Consider the following 14,617-nt stretch of genomic DNA (forward strand, 5'->3'; position numbering starts at 1 on the left):
TATACACAGAAAAAAAAGTATACGTCCCCAAATGTTCCTGGCTCATAGAATTAAAAAACGTTCCTTACTATTTTTTAATAACAAACATGCCTCACTTTCGAAATTATGGAGAAAAAAGAAAAGGAACCCCTTCATTTTTGAAAGAAAAAGATGCACACAATTTAAAAACACAACTTTAGGGGTGCCTGGGTGGCTCAGTTGTTAAGTGTCTGCCTTCAGCTCTGGTCATGATCCCAGGATCCTGGGATCAAGCCCCGCATTCAGGCTCCCTGCTCGGCAGGAAGCCCCCCGGCTTCTGTTACCTCTCTTGCTCTCTGTCATATAAATAAATAAAATCTTAAAAAAAATAAGTAAAAATAAAAACACAACTCTGATTTTATTTCCTTAAAAATGGTTTACTAAAAAGACAAAAAATTACTACTTTCACTTCCAACAATATTTCCATCAGATCTTTAATTACTTCCTTCATTTACTCTACACCTCAAGGGAGAAGGAATGATAGGGTATTTTAGAAAGAATAAAGCAGACACACTAGGCTCTTACTTTTTTTCTCTCTGGGAACCTTCACCCACTAAGTGAGAGGCCTGGCCCAATATCTAAGAAAAAGTGATTATTTTTATACCCATTTGCCACTCCTCCCCCATACCCCCTTGTATTCCTCTGCAGTTTTGTTCAGGAGGACCATAAGCTGGATGTTGTTTTTTTTTTTTTTCCTGGAGAGGAAAACCTTTACCTCATTTCTAACTGCTTGCCAGAAGTCACAGTTACAGATATTAAGTAAAATGGAACTAGAACCCAAGTCTTCTGTCTCAAAATTTAATAGTTTTAATTTCCTCACTTCAGTACTTTAAATCATTTTCTAAGAATTAAGTGCAATTTCACTAATATAAAAAATTAAATGTTCCAAGGAATATATCGTAAACATTCAGTGAAGAACTATGTTACTTTACTATCTGTTTCATCTTAAAATTTCTCCAGTCAAAAAATCAGTATCCCCTGCTGAGACCAAATACAACCCCTACTTAAGTTACAGGAGGAAAATTCAAATGCTAAAGGTCCAAGAACTCCCTGAACACATCTTTCAAAAATTTTTCTGAAAATTTCAAACGGTGATAAAGAGCCTAAGAATTCTATAGTGGCATTTAAATTCTATTCTAGGCAAGGGAAGTCACTGGTAATAGAATACCTTTACTAAAAGCTCCAAATACAAACTTAATTTAAATTAAGAAATAAATGTATGTTACTCATATTGTCCCACTTAAGACAAAATCTGACCTCAAAAAACATTAAGGTATGCCCACAGTATGGAGATGTTACCTAGATCTATGATCATGATAAAATCAGTTTCCAGATATAAGGATAAAAAAGTTTCTCACTGATAAACATAAAACACCAACAGACACTTTGATGTCACTATCTGTGTGTGACTATTATTCAATTATTAGATTGAAAGACTCAATGAGTTTTGGAAGGGATATCACTGTCCAGTTTAATAGGACACAATTCAGGAAAGGGGGGAAAACCAAACAATTCCAGTTTTAAAGAAGTCAATCCACAATATGAAATTTTGTTTTCCACCAATTCAACTGCATTATAGCCATTATGAGTAGTGATGAATATATATGTGCACTATTCCTTTGAGCACCCTTTTTCTTTTCAGGAAACAAAATGGTGAAGGTTAGGAAGACATATCTAACATAAAAGAAACCTATGTTTCTATTACTTTAGTTTACATATGTAAACAGCTATGCATACAGATATAAATATATGAACTATAGGAGTGAATCAAACATCATGTTGCTTCAAAGAAAAAAATTAATACTTACTTCCACTGGCAAACCCACTAGTGGCTGTTGCTTGCATCACCTCCCTTCTGTAATCCCTATCTTTTGGGAAGCTATTAACTGCCATCTTGTTTGCTTCTTTTTGCCTCTGTTCTCTAAAAATAAAACATAGATAAACCCATAAAAATTATATCAAGTACAATGAGTTTATATGTAACACTTCTGGTCAAATGCTCAACAAAATGGTATATGGAAAATAAAAGAACTGAACACAGCCATAATATCAACTGGTGTCAGAGATGAGATAGGGCTAAGAGAACAGTAATGTTTCTCAATGATGGTCATATTACAGCAATTATTTATAATGTCATTAACCCTACAGCCAAACTCTCCAATATTAATTCTACAAATATGAAGGGAACATATTATTATACTTTAAGAATTATGAAGATTTCTATTACAAATTATAAGGAAGATGCATTAAGTATAGGTTGATATAAAATCTTAAATATACTGATGGTTTACAAGGTCCTTGTGGACAGTTGCTTATCTGTCCAAGTTTTTTTTTTTAAAGTTTCTTTTTTGTTTTTTAAAGAGAAATTACAGAAAACACATGGGCCAACTACAATTAAAGAGGGGTATGATGAGTTTCACTCTAAGAAACCTACACTCAGAATGTTCTAAAGATGTAAAGCTGTAAAATCAAGAGTAAGAAATATTTTTCAATGAGTAAGAGCAAATACCTTTCAAGCCACTCTTTTGGTTTTTCCCATTGTGAGACTTCTGTTCGACAATTGTAGTAGTATTTTTTCCCAGAAGAGCTAATATGCTCAGACCAGTCATCTGCAGAATCATAAGGCTTAAAAATACATTTTAAAAAATTAGAAAATATTAATACTATTTAATCACTTATTATGAAACATCAAGAATGTCAATGGTTTTCAAAGCATATATAAGGGAAAAGGGAAAAGACCATGAAATAAAAGCATCCAGATCTAAAATATAATTATCTGTGTATATATATCTTAGGACAACTTTAGTCTATGAACACCTTAAAAAATAACAATGGAAAATCCTGCAAAATATGAAATTAAAGAGATTGACAGACATTAGTTTATTAGGCACAAAATGAGAAATGCAAAATTAACATCTTGACTTTAGAAAAGCATTACCAAAGTTCCCCATTATTATAATTTTATTTGCTGAAATCCAGTCACATGGGGGGGCAGTTTAAAAAACCCACAGTCAACTGACTGATTCGATGATATGACAGCCATCAGGTTCTAAACTCATTATGCACGACAGTACTCACATATACTATTAACAGAGAACAATCTGCCTGTATTTACTGTTACTTAGTGGAAAAAAAAACATTTAATAAAACATAAACACAAAGCAAATTATTATCTGTTTCACTGTTAAAATCCATGAGATGTGGTGTTAGCTAAACCTTGTCTCACATAATATATGGGTCAGCAGCATCACTCATTTCCCTGTAACAAAAACCAGCCTTTCAAAAACTCTCAGATACATTCTCTTTAGGTATTTTATAAGTACTGTAAAATTATAAAGAAATTAGAAAAATCTGAAAGGAGGCCCAATTTTCCGTGGTAGTGATATAAAAAGTGTAAAGTTTAAGTGCACTGGGCCCAGGAAATCTGGTAGAATCCCAAGTACACTTGAGATGAATTTCTTGCCTATTTTGTTAAAGGAGCTTGAAATGATGTTATACTTTGGCAGTCTACACTTCTTCTGGGTTCACCAGTGTACAGTGACACAATTTTAAAGTCTGAGGAAAGAAACGAATTCTCATGCCCTGCTGACTCAGCTTTAATTTTACCAACTAGAAAACAAGCCTAGAGAACGTACAAGTTGTCTACAGGTCACAAAACTAACTGGTGATGGAAGAAAGGATCAAATCCTAGGTTTCAGGATGCCCATTATTTCCAACAAATCAGGTCCAATTCTCAAAATCCTGCAATAACTTTGAAGGTACATGAAAAAATATTGCAGATTCTGCCACATTTATGCTCTTGGGATTATGCCTCAAAATAATGAAGTGATTGGCAATCAGCCCTGTGCCTCCAAAACTCTCATACCAGGGGGAAGTTAATTCTCAACCCTCGTTTTCAGAAGTAGGCTACAACCAAGTTGCAGAAACCCAATCACAGAAGGCCAAATTCAAAAAGTTCTCTTTCAACATTCACCACTCCTTGTACCTCAATTTTTATACAAACTGAACACTTCTATGGATATCTGGAAGATTTGGTTTCCTGGGGAAGTGGTTATATGGGATTGATTACTAGTTTGATCTGAAGAAGTAGATTAAGATTTGAGGCAGGTGGATAGAGGACATCAGAGTATGGCAGAGTGGTCTACACATCAGTGCTCTTCAAAGTGATGGTTTTGTGAATTTTCTGAAGAAGGTAAGGAGCAGGCATCAAAATATATATTGACATACTCTTTCCCTCGTCAAGAGTCTCACTTTAAGAAAAAAAAAAATTCAGCTCAAGTAAACAGTATACTATTTAATGACAGTTAAATTTACATCCTGGCATAACCTCCAGGACAGTTAAAAGTTCACAGACCAGAACCTTGAAGAGTCTGAGTCTATTAACACTGTTCTGATTGCGCCCACCCAATCTTAGATTAGTACAAGTTAATGTCTTACTTAACAAAATGAGTTTCAGGGTAGAGCATTATAGTAACATAGCAGTAACTAATTTTCTCACCCCACTTCCATCCTCAAAAAAAGGTTAAGGGGGCGGGGAACCCTTTTAGTAATGAGGAATTTTTAAAATGCTGATGTGCAACAGGTGTTACTGCTTTTCTTATATATTTTCAACTTTATTGAATTATAACTGACAAAACTGGAAGATACTTAGTGTATGCTGTGATGATTTGACACTGTAAAGAATTTCGCCTATCTGGTTCATTAACACATCCATCACCTCACAGATTTTGTGAAAACATTTAAGTCTTCACTCTCAGCCAGTTTCAATTACACGGTATAGTGTTATCAACTATGATCACCATATTAAACATTAGATCTTAAGTTATTAAATTTGATTAGGAAAAACAGAGTATCTACAACTAAGAACTAAACCCCAAAAAGGCCTGCAAACATTTCAAATATTCTGAATTAGGCTTGATGTACTTGCCAACACAAGCACTAAGGCAGCAGTTTTCCCAGTGTTGTCCAGAAACCCTTGAAGGACCCCAAAAATCATTTCAAAAGATCAAAACTATTTTCATAATAATACTAAAATGATTTTGTCTTTTTCTTCCTCATTCTATCACAAGAACAGAGTGGAATTTCCCCAGATGCTGTGGAAAGAGATTTGTTATCACGAAAGATTGAATGCAGAGCACATGTGAAGTTCTAGGTATCTCCTATTAAGACAGGCATTAAAGAGATACTATTCGTTTTACAAAGTTATTTTTCATAAAAACAGTATATATGCTAACATGTAAAGGGTTTACAATCAACTGAGTTTAAAATTATGTTTTTTTAATAAAGATTTTGAGTAAGTGAGACAGTGAGAGCACGAGCACCCACACACCCACACACCCACACACAGTAGGGGGAGGGGCAGAGGGAGAAGCAGGCTCCCCGTCGAGCAGTGAGCACGACGTGGGGCTCCATCCCAGGACCCTGGGATCCTAACCTGAGCCGAAGGCACACACTTAACCAACTGAGCCACCTATGCGGCCCTCATATTTATCAAGTTTTAATTTTTAAATATGGTAAATATTGATAAAAAGCTCTCCCTCAATTCAAAATGTCTTTTAAGTGTGCTTTTCTTAAAAAAGCTATCTCTTTCTGCTCTCTCTCTTAAAATACAGAATCCTACTACTTCTTCCCCAAGTAAAACGATGGAAAAGAAATGGTTAATCCTGGAATTAACTTACGAATTTTTAGTAAGGAGCCTTTCACTGAATAACAACATCAAAAACAGCATTTACTATAAAGAATTTCATGGAGTCCTAAGAGTTCTGATAAATTTCTAATTTTTAAAAATTAAGTAGAGTATCTTCAGGCAAAGACTGGTTACAGAAAATAAACTTGAGAGCCTCAAGCTGAAAAGCTCCAAAAAATGCAGAAGATAATTTACATGATAACAAGTGGAGCTGGAATATAAATGCAAAGTCACCTGTGACTGAATGTAAAGTATTTCCCAGCAAATCATGATTGGTGGATACGTAGAAGATATCAATTATGTGTTTAAGTGGGAATTTTTTTTTTTCTAAATGAAGCGATTCAGAGGCCTCTTAAAAATCACAAATAAGCATAACTAATCTTAAAACAAGCTACATGAGGTCTGTAAGTCCTATTATGATTTAGATTAGGAAGGATGAGGCATTCAAAAAGCTTTTCCTAAACAGTTATCATGGGCTAGGCTCTGTGTTAAACCACTATAAATGTTCATCACAGGACTTAGGGAACTACATGTGAATATCTTAATCTAATACTGAAAAAATAAGGCAACTTCAACTCGACTATCAACAGTTGATAAATATAAATCACCCATACAACCAAATGTCTGTGTAGATAACTAGATAATATTGTTACTGATTTTCAAAGACAGATTTAAAACCTGAAAACTTCAGAGAAAAAAGAACTACTTTTTAAATTGTTTTACTTACTACTCAAAAAATTCCATTAGAAGTGATTACAAACAAAAAGTTTATAAGTAACCTGCAGAAAGGTTCAAAAGCTAACTTCTCAGGTAAGATTAAATTTGTATAAATAATATATGTTTCATGCCCACTGGGCATATTATAATAAAAAAGACTACTTGGAGATTAATTATATACCTATAGTTGAAATTTACAGAAAGGGAAATCCTGATTCTTAAAACATGTTAACACTTAATCCATTCAGGTAACAGTCTTCAGCTTCCACCCACAAAATTAAATCCTCTGACTCCATTTATGATTTGGGTCGATCAAGCTTATCTGCCCATTATTTATTCTTTCTGATTTCATGTTTAATCCATGTCTTAGAAATCAAAACAACCAGAATTAGTTTTTCCTGAACTAAGATTTTTTTTAAGCCAAAACAATGTCCACATGGCCTGCCACTGTAACTATCAGCAGACAAATACCAAATTGGAATTGTCAGTGATAAACGCAACTTTAGTGTTTGTTACTTTGTAAATTAATGGGGCCACTTACCACAAAAACAGACTCATTCTAAAATCCTGATGATGATACACCTTACTGGAAATAACTCATCAGAAGTAGTTTGATGATAACACCTGTTAAGGTTTACCAAGCTGTTGTCTCAGTCTCACCACCACCACCACCACCACCACCCTCTTCTATACTGTTCTGTGACGCTAGGGCAAATTACATTGTTTAGTCAGCAGGCCACCTGTTAGATTCTGCCAATAGTAGGCACCGAAGTTAAGACTGAAAGGCACGAGAAGCCTAACAGCCACAGCTGTCTCCAACTTCCAGCTCTCTGCTATATGCCCCAAACCAGAACTAGCTTCTTCATACCATTCACAAGTACTATTACCAGTTCCGTAGGGCTCCTCCTCTAAGCTATTAGGTTCTAATAACCACAACCTCTTCCTATTGTACTCCAGCCCTAAGGATGAATACTATATACTCTATGTGTATTACCTTGGTGTTCCTTTTTGTTTTTTTCAGTCCTCGAGAACATGCAGTATCTGCTTAGCCAATCCTGTACATAAAATTCTGTGCTATCAAATTTTCTGTGCTAAAATAACTAGCATGTTTTGTTTTCCTACCTAGACCCTGAGTGATACAATATTTATCTAAGTTTATCTTTATGAAAATGCTATCATTTATGTCTTGATTTTCTTTGGAAATGTACTATCCACACAGCTTCAATAAGGGCTAAGAAAATCTAATCCCAAGGACCTTTCAGTGTTAAGGTATGATGATCACCCAAATATCCAAGGCAAAATCTGTTGGATTCAACCTGCACTTCTATAGCCTTCTAGTTGTTCTTTCCTTCTTGTATTTTCCACACTACTACCTGATGAATTTTTTAATTTCAACTATGAGGTTCCTTCACCAATTATATCCTTCAATAGTTCTGCACTCCCTTTATATAAAATTCATATTCCTTGGTAAGATACACAATTTTTTGTGATCTAGCTCCCACTTATCTCTGTAACCTGAGCTCTTGCCATTCTTCCACACTTTCAAAATCCTTGCAGTTCTCCAAATATTCTGTTATTTCACACTTCTATGTCTTTGTAGATGCTATTCCCTTTGCATACCACACAAATTCCAGACCTCTTCAACTAGCTGTTATATTCAATCCGCTGCGGAGTGTTACTTGTTCTTTAATACCTTCCTCTCATCCAAGTTTGGAGTTCCCCTTTTGAATGTTCCCAAAGCAACTTTAACATGCACTGTTTTAACTTTACTCTGCAGTCTTCACCCCAAGTCCAAAAGTTCCTTTAAGATGGGCCACATTTTCTTAGTACTATATATCTACAACCTAGCATATGCTTGGCAAACTGAAAACTTATTAAGCTTTTGTTGAATGAATGTATTAAAACTTCCATTTGAACCCTGACTTTAAAAAAATCCAAGCTGAGTTACTTCAGTTTAGAAATACCTAAAATTCCTGACTTTCATTGCCTTGAGGACAAGAATCTTTACATCACTAGTATTTAGTAGGGTGTATAATACACAGATGTCTGAATATATGTTTTAAGAAGTGTATATATTACAGAGTAAGAATAAGCTCAAGGTAAACCACTTTAAGTAACTAGAGAAGTTTCATAATCTATAGTTCTTTGTATCTCAGACATTGCAATGGTAAAATTTTGCTCTGTATAGGAAAAGTGATGAAATAATACCAAATGATATTTCCTGACTATTCTCAGTTCTACTAAGAAGGTCAGCTCATTACTTCAAATATATTTTAAAAAGGTCACCTTTAGATTTAACAAGACTTGGTGGAGGAGTTTTTGGGGTTTTCTTTTGAGGGGGGTAATAAATTAAACACACACACACACACACACACACACACACACACACACACGAAACCCCCAAACCAAAATTGGGCACGTTTATATACTTACTGTATCTGAAGTTTTGCTTGGATTATTGCTTGGATTAGAAGAATGTGAATTTGAACTATGAAGAGCACTGTGGTTGTGTGAATTTTCTTGTGGAGAGTAACTGGTCCCTTAAAAGAATAAAGACCAAAGTGAATTATAAGTTGTATTTCATGTTTAATTTCAACTGGTTTCTATCATACTATAGATCACTGTATATCCCTAAATCATTTTACATAAGCATCTGGAATATGTACATATTCATACTTCTTACACATAAAGTATTTGTAAGCATACTAAAGATGTAGCTTGAAGAGCATATAGCTTACATGGCTGATAGCCTGTTATGTATAATTAGATGAGCAAAACCTCATCAATACCATTTCTAGCAACTTTTTAAATTTTTTTTTAGATTTTATTTATTTATTTGAGAGAGAGACAGAGATAGTGAGAGAGAGCACAAGTGGGTAGGAGAGGGAGAAGCAGGCTCCCCGCAGAGCAAGGAGCCTGATGCGGGACTTGATCCCAGAACACCTGAGCCAAAGGCAGACGCTTAACCAACTGAGCCACCCAGGCGTCCCCTTTTTTTTAAAATAAAAGTTTTATTAGGGAAAGACAGAAACACAACATAAAGAAAAAAGGCACAAAAATTCAGTGATACAGAACTAAAAGTTATAAATATCCAATATGTTTTTGCAATTATTTTTCAATTTCCTAAATAGCCTCTGCAACTTGATTTTAAATAGTTTTGCCAATTTTTCAACTAAAACATTATTAAGAAGGTTAAATCTTATGGAAGGTACTCTCTTTCAAGATGATGATGATATCAAGTCTCCTAATAAGAGGACCAACTCTAAGAACTGCTTAAAAGTAATTCATGAGTTCTATAAATAATCCACACATCTCAAAGACCATCAGGGATGATAGTATTTACTGTCTTAAGAAAAGCCAAGGTATAAAAACAAAGACTTGCAAAAACACTGATTAAAGATACAAAAAGGTTCACCATAAAAGTGTAATTGCTATTACAATTTCTAATTGTATTTCAACTTCATTACTTTTTTTCCCAGCAACAACGTACCATAATTCAACTTAAACTACACTGGCAATGGTATGAAGGCTACATTATAGTGAACAAAAAGTGGCATGAGTAATATAAATGGTTGAGTGGTCTAGCAATTAGTCACCAGTTAGAACCAGAGTTGTTTCAAGTAGTAATCATTTAAGAATTAACTATTTCAATCAGCAAGGGAAACTAAGTAGATAAGAAAAGTGAACTGGGACAGACAGATGATGACTATAAAGTTTCAGACATCCAAGTGGAAATGTCAGCAGACCTACAGAGCACTAGGAATTCAGAAGTGATCTGGAAGTCTCCTCCATTGTAAGTGAAAGGCAGGGGACTTTGCCTTGCATAGTATCAACAAGCACTATGAGCTTGGAATGAAGTAAGACTATGGCAAGAGAAAAGGCAATGGCCAATACCTAACCTTGGATTAGGGCCAGTTTATAAGGGAAGCTAGAAGCAGATTCAAAGACCCAAAAACACTAGTGATGTGACAAAAGACAGTAGAGGGTTATTGAAGAACGTGGCATCATGTAGGTGGTATAACAGAGGACATTTCTCAACAAGCAAACTGCTTGATGACTTCATCTACTTGTTTTTAATTTTATCTTGCTGTATGGCATGTGTTATATAAAAACACCCTTAACTTTAATACAGCAGGGAAAATATTCTTCAGTAAACATTTTAAGAATAAACACAATCAAAAAGAAATGAGTCAAGAAAAACTCAGTGGGCAAAAAAGTTAACACAGGACGCCTGGGGGGCTCAGATGGTTAAGCGTCTGCCTTCGACTCAGGTCATGATCCCAGGGTCCTGGGATCGAGTCCTGCATCGGGGTCCCTGCTCCTTGGGAGCCTGCTTCTCCCTCTGCTTCTCTCTCTCTCTCCGTCTCTCATGAATAAATAAAATCTTTAAAAAAAAAAAAAAAGAAAGAAAAGTTAACACTGCTGGCCTAAGACCTCTATCCTTAGAAAGGCCCACTTGCACAGTTGGCCCTTGGCTGACATGTGGGAACCTAGATTTCTGGAGCGTTCCCTTAAGAGCTAACAGTTGTTCACTGTGCCTAAGATGTTTGTGCATACAATATGGTTTATGCTTAATATATACTTTCCTATGGGAATCCAGATTTTTGGTACATGCTAGGTAGAGGTGCCTATGTAACAAACTAAATCCAATAAAAATTTTGGGAACTAAATCTCTAATAAGCCTCCTTTATTAGTCAACATTTCACAAATATGGTCAACAATTCATTGCTGAAGGAATGAAATATGTCTTGTGTGATTCTACTGGGAGAAGACTCTTGGAAGCCTGCATCTGGTTTCCTCCAGGCTTTGCTCTGCATACCTTTTCCCTTAGCTGACTCCGCTTTGTATCTTTTCACAGTAGTAACTCATAGCCATGATAATGACTGTACACTGGGTCCTGTAACCCTCTTAGAGAATCACCAAACTCCAACACACGCATTTACAAAGAAAAATTAATACTCCCAAGTTTTTAAGAAAATCTTAAACCTATGCCAAAATTTGCACTTTTCAGATGTAACTCATTTAAAAAAAAAATCAGGTTTACAGGACAATACAGATAAGAAACTGAGTTATACAAAGAATGTCGTATTTATCCATCCCTAGGAGAGTTGAGATTCCCATTGAAATTTCCAAAACATGTCGGCAATAATGAAGAAAAGGCCAATTCTATAGACTGAAATGAATCCTAGAATAAGCCTTTAAGAAGCTTGGGTTAGATGCCCTGACATAAAGTGCCACATTAAAGATTTGTTAAAAGACACGAGAACTGAAGTACCCTATAAACATAAGGTATATTAGGAATGAGGTCTACTGATCTCTAGGTTAAGATCCAGGAATCTACTCTACTCTAGTGTTATTCTTACTATCAATGAAAATTCAGAAAGTGACAAGCACCCAATTAGTTAAGCTCTTACCTCTGAAGAAACAGTGTATACTCCACCAGTCTGACAGATGGTATCAGACAGCTTTTAGGCCTAGCAGATGTTTTTTCAGAGGGCATAACATACTGAAAAAAATGCAAGTATTGAGGCACCCTAGCCTAAGACTTTAGAGACAAGAGAAAACTCAATCAGCTGTTAAGAGGGAAGACATTTTCAGAGACAGAAGCTTTTTGAATAGGGATTATAGAGTCTACATCCTGTGAAATAGATTTATCTATAGACCACTTAGCAAAACTAACAACTGACACTTAAAAAAGAAGTGAGAAGCAAGATTAAGATACAGATTATTTTAGTAAGGGACTAAGAATAAACTGACGTTCTTAAATAGGATCCAAAACTAAGTAAAAGAGGTTTTAAAGAAAGCATGGTATGGTATGGTAGCCAATAAATCTTTAGATTCCAGCCAGAAGGATGTGCTTAAGAACTGAATACAGGGCAGATTAGCCCCTAAATAACATGATCATACTAAGTTACAGCTAACTCTCCTTAATAAAAGCTACAATTTATATTATCTTCCAAAGTATTTTTGGGAGGTATCTCATTTGAACCTTTTAATTCCTCCATGTAGTTCTTTCCAAACTGAAGTTAACAAGTTGAAAAGCAAAGTGATTATACACACCCTACCCAGCCAGCATCAGATTAATGATGATGGTGGTTAGGATTTTCCAGAGCTACATTTTCCATACCTAATATACAAAGTGCTACAACACAAAATTTCTTTGAAATCTCCTTTTTATCTCAAAAATTCACGTGAGTTTTTATTTCCTACCCTAAAATGAGTTTGTATGTTTAAGGATAAGAACACAGTTTGGTTTTGTTTTTTTTTTGTTTTTTTTTTTTAAAGATTTTATTTATTTATTTGACAGAGAGAGAGACAGCGAGAGCAGGAACACAAGCAGGGGGAGTGGGAGAGGGAGAAGCAGGCTTCCTGCAGAGCAAGGAGCCCGATGTGGGACTCGATCCCAGGACCCTGAGATCATGACCTGAGCCGAAGGCAGACGCTTAACGACTGAGCCACCCAGGCGCCCTTTTTTGTTTTTTTTTATTAACAGTATGATGTAGGTCTAAGACTCAGAGAAAGAACAAGTGATCTGTGGATGCCAATATATCCAAAGAAGAGAAGAGCCATGCATAAAACTTGAACTCAGAATTTTAATACTAAATCAGTGATTATTCAAGTGCACAAAGGATGATATAACATATATGCTGTAAGAGATAGTCTCATGGACGCTATTTGGCCCAAGAAAGTAATGGGAGCAAAAGCTGTTTATATGGTCTGGTGCCATATGCTCTCTGCATATTACCAAATAGGGGCTCATACTTAAAAAAAAAATCTATTTGAGGAAAGTAGTATCTATGGATTAAGTGGGAGACAACTGACCTTAAATGACAGGACTAACGAAGCAAGTCTTAAGGATTTCTAAAGAAAGGATACTATTGAGAATTACTTGGGTTTGGGGTGGGGGAGGTGAAATAAAGCGGTTATATGTTTATGCTTGGGCAAAATTCTCTCATCCAGTGCTTAACCAAAGGCAGATATAAAACAGAGATGCTTTAACTTGATTGGATGCTAATGTCAGACTAGAATCCAAGAATCAGCAAATTACAATCTGCTGGATGCATGTTTTCGTTAATAAAGTTTTATCAAAACATAGCAACAGCCAATCATTTAAGTATTACCTATGGCTACTTTTTTCTTTTAATTGTGACAGTGACTGTGGGACCCACGAGACTAAAATATTATCCAGCCTTTTAAGAAAACTTTGCTGATTCCTGGATTAGACATTAATCTAAAATAAGCAATTAATTTAACGTAATGCAATATATGGACCTCCCTGACAGAATCTTCAATATTTAAAAGGCAAAATAATCCCTATTTGGCATCCTCTGTAACTTCAGAAGCTAGATCTTAAAGGGTGCGAAGGCTAGAACCTCCAGACTCATAAAGATGGAGCCCTAGGAGAGTACTCTGGGAAATGGGTCAAAAAATGTAGCAAAATGCACCTGATTCAGCTAGAAATTAAGCAGTAACACTGCACTTCCATTTAGAAAAAGGAACTTGGATATTAGAGGGAAAACAAAAAGAATATATACTTCTATATGAGCAAACAAAGCTGGGAAATGCAACCAGCTTTTCAAAAAGTGAAACAACAGTTTTCATTCTATTCAGGGATAAATATTATGGCATTTGTGTCCTTATTCAGAACATGACAACGACTAGAATTCACTACCAGATCCTCAGACTTAGAAATTAAGTCTTAATGCCATCTACAAATCACTGAAAAGAATGGGTAAGGCATACCTAGAATACTAAATGAAAGATTTCAAGGACATCTACCACCCTAAACTGCTATTCAAACTAATAAAAGCAGACAGTAGGTATGACTGAATAAAGGTCCACAGTAGATCTCAAACTTCAGTTTATTTAAAAAAATGTAGATTTCAAGGCTGAATCTCACAGAGATTCTGATTCACAGTATATGGGATGGGACGCCCCAGGATGTAAATTTTTTTTTAAAGATTTTATTTATTTATTTGAGAGAGAGAATGAGAGAGAGAGAGAAAGCATGAGAGGGGGGAGGGTCAGAGGGAGAAGCAGACTCCCTGCCGAGCAGGGAGCCCGATGCGGGACTCGATCCCGGAATTCCAGGATCATGACCTGAGCCGAAGGCAGTCGCTTAACCAACTGAGCCACCCAGGCGCCCAGGATGTAAATTTTTAATAACATGGTTTTGATATGGCCAGTATCTGGGCC

The 14,617-nt window shown here is 35.6% G+C and overlaps 1 protein-coding gene across 7 annotated transcripts in view; it reads right to left on the reverse strand.

Moving 5' to 3' along the window:
- Positions 1-14,617, reverse strand: part of WAC (WW domain containing adaptor with coiled-coil) — an 84,662-nt gene that overhangs the window by 27,491 nt on the left and 42,554 nt on the right. For all 7 annotated transcript variants that reach the window (XM_025885874.2, XM_025885872.2, XM_025885877.2 and 4 more), the window contains exons 4-6: positions 8,855-8,961; positions 2,528-2,643; positions 1,827-1,939 (exon numbers count right to left, since the gene is read on the reverse strand). In XM_025885874.2, the coding sequence (XP_025741659.1) occupies positions 1,827-1,939; positions 2,528-2,643; positions 8,855-8,961 (336 nt within the window). The remainder of the gene's footprint in view (positions 1-1,826; positions 1,940-2,527; positions 2,644-8,854; positions 8,962-14,617) is intronic.

This window comes from Callorhinus ursinus, unplaced genomic scaffold (assembly GCF_003265705.2).
Source record: "Callorhinus ursinus isolate GAN/ISIS: 27379988/994484 unplaced genomic scaffold, GSC_fseal_2.0 scaffold62, whole genome shotgun sequence".
NCBI classification, from domain to species: Eukaryota; Metazoa; Chordata; class Mammalia; order Carnivora; family Otariidae; genus Callorhinus; species Callorhinus ursinus.